General features: G+C 39.6%; 1 protein-coding gene across 10 annotated transcripts in view; it reads left to right on the forward strand.

Annotated features, from left to right (window-relative positions):
• PCBP3 (poly(rC) binding protein 3) overlaps nucleotides 1-9,800 on the forward strand; it is a 123,508-nt gene extending 113,708 nt beyond the window's left edge. For all 10 annotated transcript variants that reach the window (XM_077448151.1, XM_077448154.1, XM_077448155.1 and 7 more), the window contains one exon: nucleotides 9,583-9,800. Coding sequence is in view for 8 of the 10 variants with exons in the window: in XM_077448155.1 (XP_077304281.1) it covers nucleotides 9,583-9,619 (37 nt within the window). In the remaining 2 variants the exon portion in view is untranslated. The remainder of the gene's footprint in view (nucleotides 1-9,582) is intronic.
• The last annotated feature ends 13,559 nt before the right edge of the window (nucleotides 9,801-23,359 follow it).

Below are 23,359 nucleotides of genomic sequence, written 5' to 3' on the forward strand. Positions count from 1 at the left end.
AAGGAATTGTTTTAATGGTTTGTTTTCTATGTTAGAATAAGAACTAAAATGAATATTTTCAGATATTTACTATAATCTAAACAAAGATGCAGAGTTGTTTTAGCACATTTAAAATGCCTTTCTTTGAATCGGTTCAGTCCATGGATGGGTGAGAGTAGATGAGATACTGCAGGACAAAGCAACAGCCTTTTGGCAGGCATGCCCTCATATTTAACCTGTCTAATTAAATCCAAATATTTTTAAAGTAAGATTAATAAACTCTTCGGCAGTTCTTTCTGCGTAATATCATTTTCCAAACAATCTCTGCTTGGCTACGGCTAACCACATAGTTTCTGCATCCAGGCATATCATTGTCAGCTTGGCATAAATTCAAATGTTAATGTAACTGAACCAAATGTTAGAATTTTGTGACTGTCACAGTTTTTACTATCACCAGAAGGCAAAACAGAGAGACTGATAGGAAAAGGTCAGAAATTGTGATGAAAGTTTTTATTCTTTATTTCAATTTTTCTTTTTTTTTTAACTCAAAAAGGATTTTATTGAAAAAAAAATACACATAGGAAATATACAAACAATACAGGTTCCATGTGTATCGTGTGTATATACAAAATCACAGTTTCCACACGTTACAACACTCAGTAAATACCCTTCCTCCTCTGTCTCCCAAACCACAAAATATTAGCATATGCATCCGCCTTTAAACATAGCTACTCCCCTCTATTTATCACGGTAGTAGAATTTAAAGAAGTATTATGTCCAGAATTAGGTCAACTGGGGTGAGGCCAGGTGTGTTCAACCATGGGGACCATATCAAGTTACATTTACAGGGGCGGCTATGGTGCTGGAAAATGTATTTTTCTAATCTCAAGGTAACTCCCATTTGGACTACCCACTCTTTAAGAGTAGGAGAATCAATTGCTTTCCAACCTCTGAGGATTAGTTTACAGGCTTGCAAAAGAGCCCATGTAATTGAGTGCTTAGGATTGTCCTAAAATGGGAGGTCATCTAGGATACCTAAAATGCACTGATTGGGTCTAGTGGGACACTGACCTGAAATACCCGATTAATGGTTGCAATAACTTCTGTCCAATAGACATGTAGATTTTGGCAATGCCATAGTAAGTGGATAAGGTCCCCATGGTCTCTAGAGCACCTAGTACAATCAGGATTTTCTCGCATGCCCATCCTATACATTCTGACCAGTGTAAAATGTACCTTCAATACTATAAAAAGCTGGGATAAACGTTGTGCTGTATTGAGAGAGCACAATTGTATGGTACGTAGCACTTCTTCCCATTGGTCCTCCTCAAACATGCCCACATCACTCATCCCAGCTGGTGATTACTCTGGTTGGGAAGTTATTTTGAAATATAGACATTAGCATAAAATAAGATCTGGAGATAAAACCCTTAAAGTGGGATACTTCTGTCATGTAACAAAAAACAGGAGCTGGAGATTGTATCCATAAGGCTCCACCTGCTTGCGACTTTACCGCATGGTGTAGCTGCAAATAAGAAAAATACATGGATTGGGGCAACCCAAATTTAGTCTGTAATTCTGGAAAGGAGCACAGTTTACTGCTAGTAAAGATATGTACCAAGTGTGTGACACCATAGGATTTCTATCTTGCTGCACATATAAGGGATTGCAGTTCCTCATAGTATTTATTGTCCCATATAGGGCTATAGTCAGTGAACCCAGTGACATTCTGTAGCTGTCTAACTTTGTTCCAGATCCTTTGCATTAGAACATACGTAGGAAAAAGTTTGTTTGTTTTAGCGAAAGCCAACACTTCCAGTCCCGTGCCTATGTTATGTGTTTCTGTGACATATGTAAGAAGAACCTTATTTCAATTTTGTAAAATATTATTTAACTTAAAGTGACAAATGCAGAACAGCTTTCCTTGTACTTTCCACTTGCGCCCCTCATGTTTTTGGTTACGCTATATGCAGCTGTACAAACTTCAGAACCAAGCAATATTTAATCAGGTGTATTAGGTTTTCTGCCTAGTACACACGATCATAAAATTGGATGAAAAATACCACTTTTGAAGCACTCGTAAGATAGTCTGATCGTTGGTGCTCAGAAACAAAACTACATTACGATACAATACAACACATTACATTACTTCCAACATTGTATATTGTCGTACGAGAATTTTTGTAAATTCAGTAACGTCTTCATTTTCAATATGAGACTATGAGCATGCAAAAAAACAAACAAACGATCATTCATCCAATATTCCCATCATGTAGCAGGCTTTAGGGCTGAGAACCCAGGTCTGTGTTTTTTTGTGTGGAAAATAATCACCTAATTGTTTTCTGTCTGTCACTAAGCTTAAAAAGGGTCAGGCTAAAGAACCCCAATATTTAAAGTATACCTAAAGGCAACAGGTGCATCAAATGCCAACAGGGGCATCAAATACTGTTAAATCACTTTTGACAGACTGAAAAACAAATTCTAATTTCCAAAAGTCTTTCTTCTTCAGGTCCCTGCAGCTCCGTCACGCCTTTGATTCACAATTTAAATTAGTGCGGCTTCATCTGGAGATGATCTAAAAACTCTACTAAATGATGCTGAGCTCTCAAAGCCACTATCTCAAATATACTGAGTACTGCTGCCATCCATTCAGGTTGGATTGGATGGGTTGCGTGGTCTGTGGCGGGCGGAGGTGCAGGAACTGGACAATGAAGACTGGGAAAACATGTGGTATTACCTGCTTGAGCAACTAGTTGCAACTAGGGGCAAGCTAATCCAATTCAAAATCCTGTACAGAATATACTATACGCCCCAACGCCTTCACTGCATTTTGCCAACCTCATCAGCTTCTTGCTGGAGATGCTCTGGCACCCCTGCAGGCATCCTACATATATTCTGTTATTGTCTACCGGTTCAAGAGTTTTGGAGGGAAATAACTCAATGTATTCATGGGTTAACTACCATACCTATCCCTCTGGCAATCAGCGTCTGCCTAATCTGCCTTGTGGAACATCTGGCATTAGCTAAAGCAACCCATACTCTAATAATTATCCTATTATTTTAATGCGAGGAAAGTCATAGTACTAAAATGGAAGTCAGCCAATCCCCCCTACCCTGTCATCATGGAAAATATTAATCAATACAATGATGATACCCCTCTACAAAGCAACATATTTGTCCAGAGGACCCCCCAAAAAATATGAAAAATCTACGACGGATGATCAGCCCATAGGGGATCACCCTGGCTAAATACATGCCATAATTACCTAGCCCTGTTGAGTGCTGAGGTCCATGCCCCAAACAAGTGAGTGGTGGGGTTAGTCCAGTGATCGCACTTAATACTAACCATTCCCATAACGTCCAGCTCAGACGGATGGGAGGGAAGAGTAGTTCCACAGGAAAACATATCCCCTACCATCATCCTACCATGCGAAACCTGGGTACTGAATTTACAGAATTTGTGGTTGTTTTGGTTCGGTAAGTTGTACGCTGTTATGCACATGGCTATGTGCACCAATTGGCCGGGGTATGCCTCAATGCCCCAATGGCCCTGTTTGGTACCTTCACAGTGAAAATTTCCAATAATGCCCTGTACACACGGTCGGACTTTCCGACGACAAAATCCGTCAAATTTTTTCAGACGGATTTTGCCCCAAACTTGTCTAGCATACACACGGTCGCACAAAGTTGTCGGAAAATCCGATCGTTCTGAACGCGGTGACGTAGAACACGTACGACGGGACTATAAATGGGCCAGTAGCCAATAGCTTTCATCTCATAATTTATTCTGACCCTGCGTGGCACTTTGTCCGTTGGAATTGTCTACACACGATCGGAATTTAAATGATCGAATTTTGTTGTTGGAAAATTTTAGATCCAGCTCTCAAACTTTGTGTGTCGGAAATTCCACACATGATTGGATTTTCCAAAAACATGATCATTCATTTTCCGTCAGAAAGTCCGACCATGTGTACAGGGCATAAGAAGAATTTTTTAAAAAGGCAACGCAAGTTATCTGGGAAGTATAAACTATGCATCCAAGATCACATGTTCCTGCTATAAAGTGGGTTTAGCCCCGTTTACACTCATTGAGGCTGTGTTCACACTGAAGAACGCAGCAGCTCACAGCGGGAGTCCGGTGCATCTCCATTCACCGTTTCAGGGCAAATTTCAGCCCAAATTTTAAGCTGAATTCGAACCTGAAATGGACTAAAGGACGCACAGGACTCCTGTGCAATTCGCACCTGAGCCGCTGTGGAGATGTGTGAAACGGCTCAATAGAGAGCCAGCCACAATCTCCTGCTATGCAAATTCGCAATAGTGTGAACCCAGTCTTAGCCATTTTTAGAGTTTGTCATTGGATCCTGGATGCACAGAATTATATTTTCTATGTACAAACAAAGCTAAATTGAACACACTTAGGCACCTTGCTCACAAGGCCATCTAGGAGCAGTGACTCCCTCCTGTGATTGTAGTGCGTCTGGGAGCAACAGTTGAAGCGTCCAGCCCGGCTACAGGCAGCCTGTTGATGTCTAGGGCAGACTGTGGCTGGGCGGGGATGAAAGCTGTACTGAGTGGTACTTGCGTTCAGGGCCCTGTGTGTTCAGGGTTGAAGAATGCAGATGGGTGAATGAGGCTGTAAAGTTGGGAGAGATTTGAACATCTTTAGCGTAGTTTCTAGCAAAGCTTATCTTCCATTGGGATGGGTGGTAAAAGTAGAAAATTGCACTGCTACACCTAAATACAGAGCTGTGAGTGCAGCCTTGGACTAGAGCCTGAGCTTGCATTACTGCTACTTGTCCTGTGATGGAAACAGTAGCTTTGTTTACCCCAGGCATGTCCAAAGTCCGGCCCGCGGGCCAATTGCGGCCCGTGGCCCGGTTTTGAACGGCCCGCCTGGTTATTTGGACATACATATCTTTTGTGGCCTCTGACGATCTCCCAGCGCCAGGGCCACAAAAGATATATATGCTTCGGAAGGTACAGGGAGGACAGGACCAAGCGCCGTACACAGGAGAATTTCCTGTTTACGGGCGGCCTCTGTAATAGGAAGACCGTCTCCGGCACTGCCATTGGACGACTGTTCTGTCCATCAAAGGAGGCAGGACTTTCTATTAAAGAGGCCGCCGTGTAAACAGGAGATTCTCCTTTGGCGCTCGTCAGTGCGTTCCTGGCAATGGTGCTGCGTTCCTGGCAATGGTGCGGCGCTCCTGGCAATGGTGAGGCTACATTCATGGCAATGGTGGGTCTGCAGATGTGCACTGATTAGGCTGCATTGGTGGGCACTGACCATTATTTTGCTTCACAGTTCTTTATTTATGTTATACGCCAATTAATAGAGTATGTACAAATACGCCCAAGCTCATCTCTTCCCACACACAGCCACAAAGGCAAGAGAATTCTTGTTGGGCCGTGTATTAGCGCTCGAACGAACACACTTAGACTGAATTTTAACGGTTCAAAGAATATCAGGCAAAATGGTCGGCCCTCGCGCATGTTCACTTCATCAAATCCGGCCCTCTTTGAAAAAAGTTTGGACACCCCTGGTTTACCCCATTATTCTGCTGAAACAGTCCTATAATCTTGAGCCTCATGATCACACTTTTTTGTCTGCAGAATTGTTGCGCTGGTTACCCAACACAAATATGATAAAAACTCCTTACTTATCCAAAACTGCACTAGAGACATGAGAAGAGAATCAGGAGACATGAAAATCAGGTCACATGAGAATAAAACCAAAGTGACTTTAACCCGTGTACTATATTTTTTAGACTACTGATTACCATTTGCAGTCTTTTAAAATCCATCATACCGTGCTTTGCAAGTTTAACTGCCTGTATCTCTGGATCTGCTGATTGTTTTCACCAAAGCTCTGTGGCCGAAAAAAAATGCTGATATGCCATTTAGGTAAACAATACAATAAAAAGGATCCTTTATTTTTTTAATCAAGAAAAGTTAGAAAGAAAGCTAAAACATTTTTCTTTATTTCTCAGGACACCACATCGAGGTACAGATGCTAAAAGAAATTCTCTGATGTATGGGTTAAATTGCCATCTACAGGAGGTTTAGACAATAGAAAGAAATAGCCAGCCTCCATATAACCCAGCCCCAAATGTCATTCTTCAGTTTTTTCTACTGTCCTAGTAGGCTGGTTGCCTCTTCTTTAGCTTTGTTTTGGAAAACTCTATTATTACAGGGAATTTTCGCTCCAGTTAAGTTACTTAAAGCACTATGGATATTTTTTCCTTGGTAACATTAATCAAGACTTCAAGCACTCTGCTTGAGCTAATCTCTTCAGAACATCTGTTCTATCTGCATATACTCACATTGGGGTGCTAGCTTGGAATGTGAACTTTGGGAACTGGGCTCTGCTTCTCGTACATTGCAGACTTTTGTGTACTGCTACAATTAGCTACGCAGTGCTTTTCAGGTCCAAAGCCATGGCACAGCCTCTGTTGTGACCCAGTCTACGAAGACTTCCCTTGCGAGTAAAACCTTTTTGTTTAAGCATATAGGTCAGTGATGGCAAACCTTGGCACCCCAGATGTTTTGGAACTACATTTCTCATGATGCTCAGCCACACTGCAGAATGCATGGCCATCATGGGAAATGTAGTTCTAAAACATCTGGAGTGCCAAGGTTCACCATCACTGATATAGATATTTCCTTAGTCCAAGTTGTGGAAGCTTTACCAGCATCCTTCTTGCCTGATAAGTTGTGTGCTCTACATTGTGGCACTTTCCATAACTCTGTGTACTGTGTTAGCTGCAGTTCTGCAGGTCCAGGGCCATGGTGCAGCCTGTAAACTCACTTGGTAAGGCAACCTGGCATAAACTATTTCACCATATCTTAATCCTTTTGCACTATCAGCATATACAATTCAGCCACTGGGTTTGTTTATGACACATCCCAAATGTTTTTTGTCATGTGTTAGCTACAAAGCGCTTCCTAGTTTCAGAGCCATGGCATGGTCTTATCTGTGACCACATCTCTAAGAATTCATGTGGTGAGTAAGGCAGGTGGGACTGAAGTACTAGGAGTTGCCCACAGTTTGTAGAGTTGCTCACTTTTTATATTTTCCTGCTATCACTGTCTTGGATCTGTGATGGTTAAAGCTGAGGGAACTAAGCACTGGCATCATCCTCTAGATAGAGAGTTTTGTGTCTGCATTTAACATTTTTTCTCCCATTTTTCAGCCTAGGGAAAGCACCTTCTTGTTGTGACTCCTGCTTTTCTGATATCTTGTGGATTATCCCTCTCCAATCTCATTCAGTAACTTGGTCACCTCTGGCTGCCTGTGACCCTCATCTGCACCACCTGCTTAAGTTTGTGAGTAGGTGCGGCCTTACCTCACTCTGAAAATAGTTGTTCTCCACTACGTAGAACAACATGTCTGTTTAGAGATGCACAGAGGACAGTCTCACTGCTACAGATGACCTCAGCCCATACTACTCTACTGTTGATATTGTTCATAGGGACCAATATCTGCTGCAACATAGATTCTGGGACTCCTATTACTCCATACTACTTGGAGTCTTGTACAGCTCCACAGCTTGAGGCTGAAAACTCACATACTTCCATAGGCCTTTAAGATCCACTTCAGATTTTTTCTTTCTGAATTAATCTGTTTTGAATGAATACATCAGTCTGAATTCCAGTGCAATTGACAACAGAATCCTCCACTTTTAGGTGTGTGTGTGTGTGTGTATGTGTGAGAACCCTATTACCAACTCTCATTCAGATACAGATTCTTCACTTTTTTTTTCTGTAGAGCCTGTATTTCAGTAAGTCCCATATGACTCAGCTTTATAAGGAGTTTTGGATCTTCTGATTGATGCTGGGCTTTCTTACTTGAAATTAGGCGATCGGTCTGTTGTTCCTGGCTTTGGGTCTTTTAGAGCTTTGGCTACAAAGACCCTCTCATTACATTGTTTTTAAAACCTTCTTTTGCGGGAAATGGAGACAACTAGAGGATTTGTGGCTTCTTTTTGACTATTTAAAAGAACTTATTCTCTTTGAAAGAGGATTTATTGGTAAGTGGTCTCTGCCAACTGGGGATGCTCCAGTTATCTGCCTTAATGAATAAACCACCTGACAGGTTAATGGTGTTCTTACCTTTAAGGATTTCAATGATTACAGGTTGGATTCAGTTTGAGTTATATTGTTACTTTCTTACCCTTATTGCGAGACTCAGATTTTTGCATCCATGTCAGAGTGGATTAACACCCTTTTAAGAGTTTGCTCCATCTCAGAATGAAACCCTCATACTTTGGAGCTTTAGGAACAAATGTAAAGTACTTCATTATAGCTACCATGGTCTCGTGTAAGCATCTACGCTTGTATCTTGCATGGGCATAATGTCTGTCCACATGTGTAGGGTGCTTTGGCTTTGTGCCTGAAACAATGAAGATTACCTGAAAGAACATTTACTTTGCTCACCCTTTAAAGTGGAAGAAAACCCATGGATTTAAACAGTTAAAAAAAAAAGGCATGCCGGGAATGCTAACTGCACATTGGCTGTGCTCTCAGCCAAACTATCAAACCATCCAATGGCTGGTGTCTTAATTAATCACATGTGCAGCACCATAGCAGTTGAAGATTAAACAGAGGCAAAGATGGCAGCTTCCTTGGCTGAAAACGATAGGGGAGTTTACTTCCACTTTAAGGATACAGTTGGTTTGGTCCTTGGCATTGTCATTCCCAATACCTCTCATGGCAGAAGTATACACCTACATTAGCTCAGAAAGTCTGTACATTTAGCACAAAAGCCCTACTCTTTATCTGCTTCAGAATTACCTAGGAGACAGTCACAGTCTACTCACTCAAGCGGCAGATCTCAAGGCTAAAAAATGTTGGTATCATCTGCTCAATCCTCTGCATGAATACGCACCCTCACTTTTCTATATGGGAGATTGCCAGTTGTCCTGCTGGATCTCTTATTACCTTGTATCCGAGCAATTGTTTGGGACTCTAATATGCATACTTGTATCTTTTATTAGTTACTACTCAGGTGACATGATTGGAGTGCCATTAGAAATAATGGCATCGCAAACACGCAGCCATTTGAAATCGTGTGGCAGAATTTTGACGATTCTACCTGCGATCATATGTGAATCATATGTGAATGCAGCCTTATTGTTTCTCAATTGTTATGTTGGAGAATGATTCTGGAAAAACAAGTTTTGCTACTTGCTGAATCTATAATATTTCCAAATATTTAAAAATTTCCTTTCATTATATTGTGTAATTAGGCCTGTATCAAACGTTAATAACTTATTGGCGTCCATTTAAAGTGGAGGTTCTTTTTACCAATACAGATCACAAGATCTGTATATGTATATGCCCAATATGTTCCCATACCCTCTTTGTTCAAATCATTATTGTTGACAGGCCTAATAGGTACAAGTATGTCTTTAAAAGGTGTCAATAGCTTGCTTTTACTTTACATATATAACTATATTCTGTTTATTTATATTATATGGCACATTGTTGCGGTTATATCTTTCTTTTTCTTTTGCTGTATCATCTTTTACATGAATGCATTGGCATTTACATCACAAACTCTTCTTCCTTTTTTCTCTTTCCTCTACTGTTTCTTTCCAGGCTAACGTCTGAGGTTACTGGGATGGGCACTCTGTAATTTCCTCACATTCTGACCCTTCTGGTTACCGCCAACAAATGTCCTCAAGAATTTTGACTCTGACTGCAGACCAGGACTTGCCAAAGCTGCTCATGGGACATGAGTGAATGCATGTATTTCCAGCAGATAACTCAGTAGATACATAGAAACACAGCCATCATATTCAACAGTTCATATACAAACCAATATATATATATACAGTGGTGTGAAAAAGTGTTTGCCCCCTTCCTCATTTCCTGTTCCTTTGCATGTTTGTCACACTTAAGTGTTTCGGAACATCAAACCAATTTAAACAATAGTCAAGGACAACACAAGTAAACACAAAATGCAATTTGTAAATGAAGGTGTTTATTATTAAAGGTGAAAAAAAATCCAAACCATCATGGCCCTGTGTGAAAAAGTGATTGCCCCCTTGTTAAAACATACTATAACTGTGGTTGTCCACACCTGAGTTCAATTTCTCTAGCCACACCCAGGCCTGATTATTGCCACACCTGTTCACAATCAAGGCATCACTTAAATAGGAGCTGCTTGACACAGTAAGGTCCACCAGAAGATCCTTAAAAGCTACACATCATGCCGAGACCCAAAGAAATTCAGGAACAATTGAGAAAGAAAGTAATTGAGATCTATCAGTCTGGAAAGGGTTATAAAGCCATTTCCAAAGCTTTGGGAATCCAGCGAACCACAGTGAGAGCCATTATCCACAAATGGCGAAGACATGGAACAGTGGTGAACCTTCCCAGGAGTGGCCGGCCGCCCAAAATTACCCCAAGAGCGCAGCGACGACTCATCCAAGAGGTCACAAAAGACCCCACAACAACGTCCAAGGAACTGCAGGCCTCACTTGCCTCAGTTAAGGTCAGCGTTCATGCCTCCACCATCAGGAAAAGACTGGGCAAAAATGGCCTGCATGGCAGAGTTCCAAGGAGAAAACCACTGCTGAGCAAAAAGAGCATCAAAGCTCGTCTCAATTTCTCCACAACACATCTTGATGATCCCCAAGACTTTTGGGACAACATTCTGTGGACCGATGAGACAAAAGTGGAACTCTTTGGAAGGTGTGTGTCCAAGTATATCTGGCGTAGAAGGAACACTGCATTTCATAAAAAGAACATTATACCAACAGTAAAATATGGTGGTGGTAGTGTGATGGTCTGGGGCTGTTTTGCTGCTTCAGGACCTGGAAGACTTGCCGTGATAAAAGGAACTATGAATTCTGCTGTCTACCAAGAGATCCTGAAGGAGAATGTCCGACCATCTGTTCGTGTACTCAAGCTGAAACGAACTTGGGTTCTGCAGCAGGACAATGATCCTAAACACACCAGCAAGTCCACCACCGAATGGCTGAAGAAAAACAAAATGAAGACTTTGGAGTGGCCTAGCCAAAGCCCTGACCTGAATCCTATTGAGATGTTGTGGTATGACCTTAAAAAGGCCGTTCATGCTCGAAAACCCTCTAATGTAACTGAATTAGGACAATTCTGCAAAGATGAGTGGGCCAAAATTCCTCCAGGACGCTGTAAAAGCCTCATTGCACGTTATCGCAAACGCTTGGTTGCAGTTGTTGCTGCTAAGGGTGGCCCAACCAGTTATTAGGTTTAGGGGGCAATCACTTTTTCACACAGGGCCATGATGGTTTGGATTTTTTTTCACCTTTAATAATAAACACCTTAATTTACAAATTGCATTTTGTGTTTACTTGTGTTGTCCTTGACTATTGTTTAAATTGGTTTGATGTTCCGAAACACTTAAGTGTGACAAACATGCAAAGGAACAGGAAATGAGGAAGGGGGCAAACACTTTTTCACACCACTGTATATATATATATATATATATATATATATATATATATATATATATATATATATATATATATATATATATCGATATAAATATATATCGATATATATATATATATAGATGTGTGTATATATATCTATCTATATCTGTAGATATAGAGATAGATAGATATAGCTATAGATATAAATATATCTATATCTAGATAGATATATAGATATATATTGCAGTATACTCACGCACAGTCCACTGTGAGCCATTGTATGCTTATAGGTACATACAAGATCTAGCTGGTCTTAGAAATTGCACTCATGTACATTATGCAGTTTATTTACTAAAGTTGAAGAATCTGTCTCACTTCTGCATAAAAACCAATCAGCGTCTAACCTCAGCTTGTTCAATTAAGCTTTGACAATAAAATTTGGAAGCTGATTGGTTTCTATGCAGAAGTGAGTCTGATTTTGCACTCTTCAGCTTTAGTAAATAATCTCCTATGTTTGGTAATCACACAGCAGCTCATGCATGCAGAATATTGTAATAAAGGACTATGCATCTTAGCTACCTAGAAAAAAATGACACATATTAATATGTTGGAAAATCCATGTCTCTCTTTAATTATTCTGCTGCTGTTTAATGTATTGTGTTATTTTTAATGAAATGGTTATGTGATACTTCATATAATTAGATTTGTGTTTGTGATAATTATGTTGGTAATTAGCATGTTCACATAACATTTATATGTATATTCGTACTTTGGCTTGATTGTTAAAGTGTTACTAGCTGATGTCATGTGCTAAAAAGCCAATCAGATAACAGCTACAGTTCCCTAACTAACCTACTCAAAAAATCTGATTGGATGTTATAGAGTATATAGGATCATTGCGCTTAGAATTTAGAGGGTCTTTCCAAAGAAGATTAAAACCTCCAATATAATTTCCATAGTTGTATATGTAGGGATTTCCCTAACTCCTGCAACCCTCATGTAAGCAGCTACAGAACAAAGTTCCTACTCTTATCTATATTTCTTGGAAGACATCTAAAGTTATCTTAAAACCATTTTAAATGTAATATTGGTTATATTCAAAAGGATGAAGTGCAAACTCAAATTTGGCAGCGGGTACACTGCGGGTAAATTTTGACATTGTGTCTCCATGGATCTACAGATTGAGAGAGCTGTGAGCAGCAGAGGGATTAAAATCTTTTGGAGGTTTATTATTTAATTTTTTTTGGAAGACTCATTAAATTCTTTATTAATTATTAAATGAACCTAATCTGGTCTAAAACTTTTCTAAGGGAAAATTCCTAAGATAAAAACAACTTGTGGTTCTTTCAAATTATGTTAGTCTTCAAATTGATCATTGTAAAGAACCTTGAATCCTAGGCCAAAGTTATATGTAGGGTCTCTAGAATAAGCCTTGCTATAGGCCCTTCATTAATTTTTTGATACTACTATCAGATTCCAGAACATCAGTGAGTAATTGAAATTCTGGTATTTGACAGCTGAATGGCAGTAGATGAGTTCAGCATTTGGAGAAGTAAGGCTTGATTTAGATTAGAAAGAAATAAAGTTGCCACATACAGAACCTCCAAAGATGCTTCACAAGACTCGACTTGGAGACTAATACAGGTACTTGCAAGCACCACAAGGTTACTGCACTTCCGCAAATGTATTACTATGTGAATGTTTTATGCTAGACCAGATTAACTTGTTAGTAACTTGGTGATAATTATTTAAAGAAGAGAACAAAAAGTGTCTGAGCAATTTAGGACACAGAATGTTTCATATAGTCTGTTCTCCTGTATTTATATAAATGTACCCGAGGACCAACCTTCTGCTGACATTCCTGACACAAGTTATGTATTTTAAAACTACATGTACGTTCATGATACAGTGTTTCTTTTCCAGTTAAAATATACTTTACCAAAAGCATACTGTCAGTTGAATATTAGACTGAAGGGATGTGGTAAATTCCATATTCTCCATGTGACTCTATTAAGGAAGGAGTTATTGTTTCTTAAAGTGGTATTAAAACCTTAAAACAAAAAATATATATTTTGCAGCTTACCAATCCTTTAATGCAGCTCCTTCTCTCTTTTTTTAAACTTAATTTCACCTGGTAATGTGGCAAGTAACTCGCTTCCTGTCTTTGGGTGTCTCCATTCCAACTGAGACACCTTTGGACAGCACCATTGTCAATCTAGGGAGAGGGTAGTGTTAGATGTACTAGCAGATTTAGATGGAGTCGATGAACAAATTAAATCTGAACTCTACCTGTGGGTAGAGTGCAGCATGGTGGTTCACGAGCAAGGATCACAGAGGTCAGATGAAATAGAGCAATGTATTAAAATAGTTCCAACAAAACTAGGCTCGGTGGGTTGGCACAGCTGACCAGAGCCATTTGCGTCACTGTAACAGAGAAGCATAGAGATCTGAGATGATGCCAACAGCTTCTGCAACAAGGAGCAGGAATGTGGCCTGACTGGTACACACACATTTAGGGCTCCTAAATGGATATAGTGTAGTTCCTGCACTTTTCCTGCTCCTCTGAAACCTCTCCCTGCCAGACACTAGCCACTTACACAATATATAATTAGAGGGTACTAGTGCGCTTCACCTTACTAATCTATGTATAACAAACCAAAAAAAATTTTAAATCATATTAAAGTGTGGAAGCAGCCTGCAAAAATAGTGATCTCCACACTACTAGTGATACAATAAATAATAAATAAATTGCGGCGCTCACCATAAAAGAATAACTAATCAATAGTACACTAAAAAATATAAATAGAAAGTGCAATAAGTGTGAATCACCTCACAAAGTGCAAATAGTGCAATTAAATAAATGCAATTCAAGTAATTGCTGCGATAATATATGTGCTCATATAATATATATATGTCCAAAATGCAAAATCCGAGAACATAAAAAAAAAAAATGTGCAAAAAACAATTTTAAAAGACACAGTAAATATATAAATCATAAATGTTCATAAATTCCCGTTCATGCAGATGCTTTGTGAGCTATAAACAAAGTCCATGCATAAAAGTGCCTTCCACGGTGTGTACTGATCCAGTGAATCAATTCAGTGCCAAGCCAGTGCACCACCTGTTTCCCCCAGGCTGGGGGAAACAGGTGGTGCACTGGCTTGGCACTGAATTGATTCACTGGATCAGTACACACCGTGGAAGGCACTTTTATGCATGGACTTTGTTTATAGCTCACAAAGCATCTGCATGAACGGGAATTTATGAACATTTATGATTTATATATTTACTGTGTCTTTTAAAATTGTTTTTTGCACATTTTTTTTTTTATGTTCTCGGATTTTGCATTTTGGACATATATATATTATATGAGCACATATATTATCGCAGCAATTACTTGAATTGCATTTATTTAATTGCACTATTTGCACTTTGTGAGGTGATTCACACTTATTGCACTTTCTATTTATATTTTTTAGTGTACTATTGATTAGTTATTCTTTTATGGTGAGCGCCGCAATTTATTTATTAGCCACTTACACAAAGAGTGCAAAACCCAGGAGCTAGGGTCTTCAATAGATTCTGCCCTGCCCTAAGATCCGAGGTCACATGGTGTGCCAATGTCCGATTGGACAGATATCTGCCTGGTGACCACAGGAAGTAATAGAGGAACCAAGTTCATCATGACTTCCTTCCTCTTCTGCATTTTCGCTTATGTCGAGCACCACCTACAGTGGGGAGTACAGACCTCACCTGCCTACACACCTTTTAAGCAGTTTATAGCAGGAACAGTTGTTTTTGGGAGAAATGTTTTACTTAAATTAATACATAAAAAAAATAAAAATAAAATGTGACCATTGTAAGCATCCATCAATGTTAAATGATTTGTCCCAACACTCCAACTGCCATTTTGTTTAGACAGCTCAGTCTATTAATGGAAGGCAACCACTTCGTCTATGAATTGTTAAGCTGCAATATAATACATTTTCTGTTTTTGAGATTAATACAGCTTTAAACCAGGAGAAACACTTTTAATAATTCTGCAGTTCAAATATATTTATCATGTCTAAAAATGTTCTCTACTTATCACAGATGTAGGTTATGGGGGGGGGGGGGGGGGGGGTGGTAGCTGCATTCGATGTAAAATTTAATTGAAAGCGGGAAAACACCCTTTAATTCTATGACCCCTCAAAGACTATCAATCATGGTCTTTAAAATCTGTCCTCTCCTCTTTACTGAAGATATGTTCCAGGCATCATATATTTGTCTGATTCCTTTGTATAAATGATCTTCTTCCTCCAGATGTTAAACAATAAGCAGATTTCATCTGTGTATACAATCTTCACTCAGCTGCTCACAGGAAGGAGAAAACAATTTTGTAAAATTATAAATTTATTGGAATAAGAAAATTATTCCAACATAGAGGGCACCAGTGGGATTTCTGCCTGGTTTATTAGCATTGGCCTTTTCATCATACCAATATGCACCCTGCTGACATTATTTCCTTTTCCTAGTTGTATCAAAGTAGTTAGATGCAAGTTTATAATGTCCCTTTGGTCTTTGCAGCCAAACAGGTGACTGGCAGCTAAGGTTGGGCAGTGACAGTGGGAAAGGGAGGGGCTTGCTGTGTGTAACCATGGCATGTCTAACGCTCCCTTCTCCTCTGACAGCTCCAGATACAGGTTCAGTGGTTTCACATCCTGTCTTGTTGTTGAGCAACTAATAGTAATGTGGGAAGAGATGGACCTCAGAGAAGGGAGCAAGAGCCACAGTAGCAAAGCATCATCTGCTTCCTTCTCCAGACCAGATGAATTATTTTACTTATGGATACCTATTCTACAAATTTCCCCCAAACATAAACTTAAATAAAACAGACCCTGCTTGGAATGTAGCCTAAAATGGATAAGCCAGCAGCTTATGACTTGCACAGTATTTACTAAACCATTGTGATGTTACTGTTTCCTTCTGGAAATATGGCCAGCACACCAAGTGGCTGCTTTCACAGTGCATAACGAAATCTGTGCTTAGACATGCAGAACTGCATCCCATGTTCTTAGGGCATACACATACTTATCTCACATTCTGACAGCTTTATTAGGATTACTTTTTTTCTGCTCCAGATACATCAGATTTTTTTTGATTCTTCATTATTACGGCTCCCTTAGCTTCCGGTGTCTATTCTGTGGAATACAACTTAGTTTATTTAAGTATGATCATTTTGTCTTCTTGCTTCTTTGAAATTGTTGATGTGTATGCAATTGATTATTTATTGAAAAATTCTAAGAATATATATTATTCTATGCTCATTTCAGTATCTGCTTGTTTATTTCTGAACGCGAATGCTTATCACCGTTTTTGGAATTAGATGTATGTAATGAACAATGAAAGCACAGCAGAGGTGAATACACAGTAGGTGTTTTGCAGGGACAGTCCTTGGTATTGATTATTTGTTACTGGAAATGTTTGATCCTGATTTGCAGATTAGTCGCTGGCTTTACGCATTCATGTATTTTTGAAAATTTCAGATATTTGGAAAGTTACATTCAATACATGCTCTGACTTTTTGAAATTTGCCTTTTGATTTTTTTACATTTTATGTTAAAAGAAGAATTTTGATGATACTAGAAGAACTGGTCTGGCCTAAAGTCTTCCTAAATAGTATCAGTGGTACCTAGAACAACTGATTCAATAACAAAATGTCCATGGAAAGTATGGTAATAAAGCAAACCTGTTCATACTAGACAAAGAGGTTTGCTTTACAGTAAGAGCCTTTATCAGATCAGCTAGTACTTATTCTTCACACACTCATACAAAACCCACCATGCCATATATGGGACCCTGCTTTTGCTTAAACAATATGAACACGGGAACAATGTTTAAAAAAAATGATCACCACTTGATATTAGGGAAAGAAAACTTAGCTCAAAAGTACCAAAATCCACTGTAAACATGTAAGATGAATACTAATACTTATGAATATGGTGGAATGTGTGACCCTCTGCTGCCATCACACAATACATTTATCTGTGCCTGAACAGCCAATCACCAAACCTGGTTATGGTCACACCAGTATGTAGGGGAATATGCTCAGAAAGTTGAAATGTGGGGCATTCTGACAATGGATCCTGTAGGGGTGGAACACAAAGAAGGCAAATATGTTTATGATCCTTTCTCTAAAACAGTTTTTTTGTTTTATAGTGTTTTTGTTTTTTTTTAGATTTTTCAAATATATATAACATCACAGCTCAAAAAGGAAGTGGATGTTAAAGTGATTCTAAAAGAAATAATTAAAACAAAAAAAAAAAAATAATAAACATGTTCTATGTCAGTGTTTGGGACCTCACTGCAAAGTATATTCTCATGGGTTTAAGTTTAAAAGTTAAAGGCTATAAACAATAAGATAAAATTTAAGGAACACTAGTGTCGTTTAAATGTTACAAAGAATTTAACAGAATATGTAAAAAGGAAATTAGGGATGTAAAAATTCAAAATGAACGACAGATTGCAAAAGATAGTAGGACAAACCCCAAAAAATTCTTCAAATATTGTAATAGTAAAAAGGTCAGGTCTGAGCATGTAGGCCCTTTACAAAATAATCTAGAGTGGGTGATTGGGGACAAAGAGAAGGCTAATTTATTAAATACTTTCTTCAGCTCTGTGTATACAAAGAAGTATGGGGGAGCTCATGTCCATAATGAGGGTGGTATTGACACAGCCCCGAATAATCCACAGTGGTTCAAAAGTGATATGGTCCAGAAATATTTAGACAGAATAAAGTTGGATAAAGCACCTGGACCTGATGGCATTCACCCACGGATCCTAAAATAGATGAGGTATGTAATTTCAGAGCCATTGTATCTGATTTTTAGGGACTCATTAATGACGGGAATAGTACCACTGGATTGGTGCAGGCCGAAAGTGTTGCCTATATTTAAAAAGGGATCAAAGTCTTTACCAAGTAACTATAGACCTGTTAGTTTAACTTCTATAGTCAGGAAGATACTGGAGCGTTTAATAAAAGACCACATAGACGAGTTCTTGCTGGAAAAAAAACATTTTAAGCAACAGACAGCATGAATTCATGAAACACAGAAGTTGTCAGACAAACCTGATTTATTTTTATGAAGAGGTAAGTAAAACCTTGGACAGAGGGGTGAATGTAGACATGGTATACTTGGATTTAGCAAAAGTGTTTCGACACAGTTCCCCACACGCGGCTCATGTATAAGGTAAAGTCTACAGACCTGGAAATATCAGTTTGTAAATGGATAGAAAACTGTCTAAAAGACAGAATTCAGAGAGTAGTGGTTAATGATTCTTACTCTGAATGGTCTAAGGTTATCAGTGGTGTACCCCAAGGTTCAGTGCTGGGACCCTTACTTTTTAATATCTTTATAAATTATATTGGGTCTGGGATCAAAAGTAACAGATGCAGATGACACCAAGCTATGCAGTGGAATAACGTCCTTACAGGATGTCTCCATTTTACAAGCCAACCTCAATGCACTAATTGGGTGACTATGTGGCAGATGAGGTTTAATGTTGAGAAATATAAAACTATGCACTTGGGGGCTAAGAATATGCATGCATCATACATGCTAGGGGGAGTACAACTGGGGGAATCCATGGTGGAGAAGGATCTGGGGGTTTTGGTTGATTATAAGCTCAATAATAGCATGCAATGCCAAGCTGCAGTTTCCAAAGCGAGCAAAGTCCTTTCTTGTATTAAGGGAGGTATGGACTCCAGAGAGAGAGAGAGAGATAATTTTGCCCCTGTTCAAATCATTAGTAAGACCTCACCTGGAATATGCAGTTCAGTTTTGGGCACCAGTTCTCAAAGAGGATATCGGGGAACTGGAGAAAGTGAAGAGAAGGGCAACCAAACGGATAAGAGCCACGGAGGAGCTCAGCTATGAGAAAAGATTAGAGGAACTGAATATATTCTCTCTTGAAAAGAGGAGAATCAGGGGGGATATGATCAACATATTCAAATATATAAGGGGGCCATATAGTGAACTTGGTGTTGAGTTATTCTCTTTACGGTCAACCCAGAGGACACGGGGGCACTCTTTACGCCTAGAGGAAAAGAGATTTTATCTCCAAATACAGAAACGTTTCTTCACAGTAAGAGCTGTGAAAATGTGGAATAGACTCACACCAGAGGTGGTTTTGGTCAGATCAGTAGATTGCTTTAACCACTTGCAGACCGGACCAATTTGCTGGTCAAAGACCAGACCACTTTTTGCGATTCGGCACTGCGTCGCTTTAACTGACAATTGCGCAGTCGTGCGACTGGCTCCCAAACAAAATTGACGTCCTTTTTTTCCCACAAATAGAGCTTTCTTTTGGTGGTATTTGATCACCCCTGCGGTTTTTATTTTTTGCGCTATAAACAAAAATAAAGCGACAATTTTGAAAAAAACGCATTATTTTTTACTTTTTGTTATAATAAATATCCCCCAAAAATATATAAAAAAACATTTTTTTCCCCTCAGTTTAGGCCGATGCGTATTCTTCTACATATTTTTGGTAAAAAAAATCGCAATAAGCGATTATTGATTGGTTTGCGCAAAAGTTATAGCATTTACAAAATAGGGATAGTTTTATAGCATTTTTATTAATAATTTTTTATTATTATTTTTTTTACTAGTAATGGCGGCGATCAGCGATTTTTATTGTGACTGAGACATTATGGCGGACACATCGGACATTTTTGACACATTTTTGGGACCATTGTCATTTATACAGTAATCACTGCTATATAAATGCAGTGATTCCTGTGTAAATGACACTGGCAGTGAAGGGGTTAACCAGTGGGTGGCAGTGTAGGGGTTAAGTGTTCCTAGGGGTGTGTTACTAACTGTGGGGGAGTTGGGCTTTCATTTAGTGAACACTGATCTCTGCTCCAATCACATGGAGCAGAGATCAGCGTCACTAGTTGCTAGGCAGAATGGAGAAATGCTGTTTACTCGGCATTTCCTCCCTTCGGTGGCTCCGTGAGACGATCTCAGGGATGCCCGCGGCAATCGAGTCCGCGGGTCCCGCGATCGGACTCACGGGGGTCCCGACCAGCGCGGGAGCGCGCCGCCGGCGGCGCGCTCCCGATGGCAGGGCGGCATTGAATATTGGACGTACCTGTACGCCAATATGCCTGCCCGTGCCATTCTGTCGACGTACATCGTCGTGCGCTGGTCGGGAAGTGGTTAAGAACGGCCTGGATACATAAATGTACATAATATAACTGGGTACTAACATTTATAGGTAAAGTTGATCCAGGGAAAATCTGATTGTCTCTTAGGGGATCAGGAAGGATTTTTTTCCCCCTGCTGTAGCAAATTGGAGCGTGCTCTGCTGGGGTTTTTTGCCTTCCTTTGGACCAACTGTGGATATAAAATTGGGTATATTGGATTGTAAGATATTTTTTATTTTATTTATTTATTGTTTTTAAGGTTGAACTGGATGGACTTGTGTCTTTTTTCGACCTGACTAACTATGTAACTATGTAACTATTTACCTGCTCTGTGCAATAGTTTTGCACAGAGTAGCCATGATCCTCTTCTTTTTGGGTCCCCCACGGGCGCTCCTGGTTCTACCCCCCCACGAGGCTTGCTATTTGGGCACTTGAGCAGGCTTGCTTCCAAGCCGTGCTCTGTGTGCCAATGGCTCCTGCTACTGTGTGAGCCAATGAGGAGAGAGAGAGCCACTGCTCTCATGCACATCACTGGAGCGAGATGGGGCTCAGGTAAGTATAAGGGGGGCTGGGAATAGAATGCATTAAGGTAAAAAAAACTTTAACTAAGGTCAGGAACCTGGACTAAGGACAGAAACATGCTGGGTGTAGCTTATCTGTTTGGTCAAACAGGGTCCAGCTTTCTATGTATAAACCACCAAATACAGTTGTGCCGGTCCATCCCCTTGACATTGCTTAATGGAGCCCTAGAGAAAAATGCCTACCAGAGTATTCCAAAGAGCCCATCCCCTGAATCCAGTTATCATCGGTACAAATCAGTTTTTTGGTACAAATAAAGAAGTGGTTTACTTTAACAAGGCTGCATTACCATAGACATAGACATATCAAAATGAGTTTTAAATGATCATGGAGTCTCTTTGCATTGCTTGGGAGTTGTGACAAAACCACAGAGGGGATTATAGGAGGACAGCTGGGGAGGATGAAAGAATATATAATTTTTCCTTCAATTGTGTGACCAGAACACATTACAAGCCAAATAGAAAAAAGGAGGGCATCTCCCAGCTCCATTACAAGGCAGCCTAATTTATTATTATTAATAATAATAATAATAATAATAATAATAATAATAATAATAATAATAATATATTTTTAGAAGACATGTTTTCTAAAAGTTTGCGAAGATGTGTGTGTAGTTGAAACTGATCTCCTGGTCTCTTTAAAATATCTTAGAAGAGTTACCCTAAAACTTTTGCCAGCAGTCCATATGTTTGTTTTTAATTTTCTAATGAAGTGTGTCCCTTTTATAGACATATAAGGGTATTTTTTTTCTAATTTCAAAACAATTATACGGACCACAAATATGTCAGGAATTACTGTGGTCGCAACATGTAATATATTGTGCTGGCAATGTACCCTGTGTCTGCTGCTGATTCCTGAACTCTTTATAAAAACCCGCAGAAGAGGAAAGAAGAACAAAAGTGGTGGTATTGCTCCCAGTGATCATTCAGGTTTCTTATTGCATTCACACAGAAAATAAACAAGAAACGTGATTATTCACAATAATCGACCCTGCTTTTATTCCCATTATCTCTTCTTCATTTTTTAACAAATTGCTTGTCTATCATTTGTTGTAGCACAAACATTCTCCCTTTGAAGTATAATGGAGTTGCAATGAACTTTTAATCTAATGTTTCCTTGCAGAGATAGCATCTTGAATAAACAATGATACTATTCTGGGGTTTTACTGCACAGTGCCTCTTCTTCATCCATCTGCTTTTTCTTCATCACTAGTCACTACACTGTACTCATGACCCAGTAAGCATTCTCGATTAATCATGGGACCTAATTCTGCTCTGTTTGCCTTAGGAGCTCAAAAAGACAATAACACAAAGGCAGATATAGTAGCTTTTCAAAAGGCTATTGGACACCTATCAGTGCCGCCTATCAGTGCACATCAGTGTGGCCTATTACTACAACCTATCAGTGCCCTTCGGTGCTGCCTATTAGTTCCCATCAGCAATGGCGATCAGCAATAAAAAATAACATATGAAAAGTCTTTCTTTTGGAAGCTATCATGTAAAGATATTGAATAAAGGTGTCTGCATGCAGTGTCTTTGTAGTGTGTACACAGGGTGGGCTTCCGCCCACTCACCAAATCTGATGATACCAAGGCCCATGGGAATGGGATGTCCCGGTACAGGATCTTGAAGAATCTGCAACCAGTGAATCATTTGATACTGGGATTCAGATGGGTCTGTACTGGCAACGATGAGAGTGACCCCCGACAGTCACTCGGCTGACAGGGGACTGGTAATGGTTGATCTGCCTGCAGGTGTAACACTCACTTGCTGGAGTCTCCCCATGCTGTCCAGGCTGCAGCGCACATTCACATTCCCTGTATAACTTGTAGTCTGCAGTAATGCTGGCTTCAATGGAAATCTTGGCTCTCTGGACCACATATCCCACGAACCCCTGCTTTCAGTAGTGGTCTCTCTTTCACTTCATTCAGGTAATGCTGACACAATGTCCAGGCTCAACACTATAGGGAAACAAGTTAGCTGCAGCCGTTGTTTCAGAATGTCCCATGATGACACAGGCAAGTAAGCCAGCACCTTGTTACATCCTCCCCCCACTTGAAATCTTTGATCCTCCAAAGAGGTAGGAACTTCACAAGGTATTTTTTTGACTAACATCTAGTGTTAAAGTTAACACAAATTATAACAGCATGTACCATAGCTTAACTTCAACAACAGTTTGCATACTTCAG

Source organism: Lithobates pipiens, unplaced genomic scaffold (genome assembly GCF_037356315.1).
Source record: "Lithobates pipiens isolate NorthernLeopardFrog02 unplaced genomic scaffold, aLitPip1_a1.2 Scaffold_22, whole genome shotgun sequence".
NCBI lineage: Eukaryota > Metazoa > Chordata > Amphibia > Anura > Ranidae > Lithobates > Lithobates pipiens.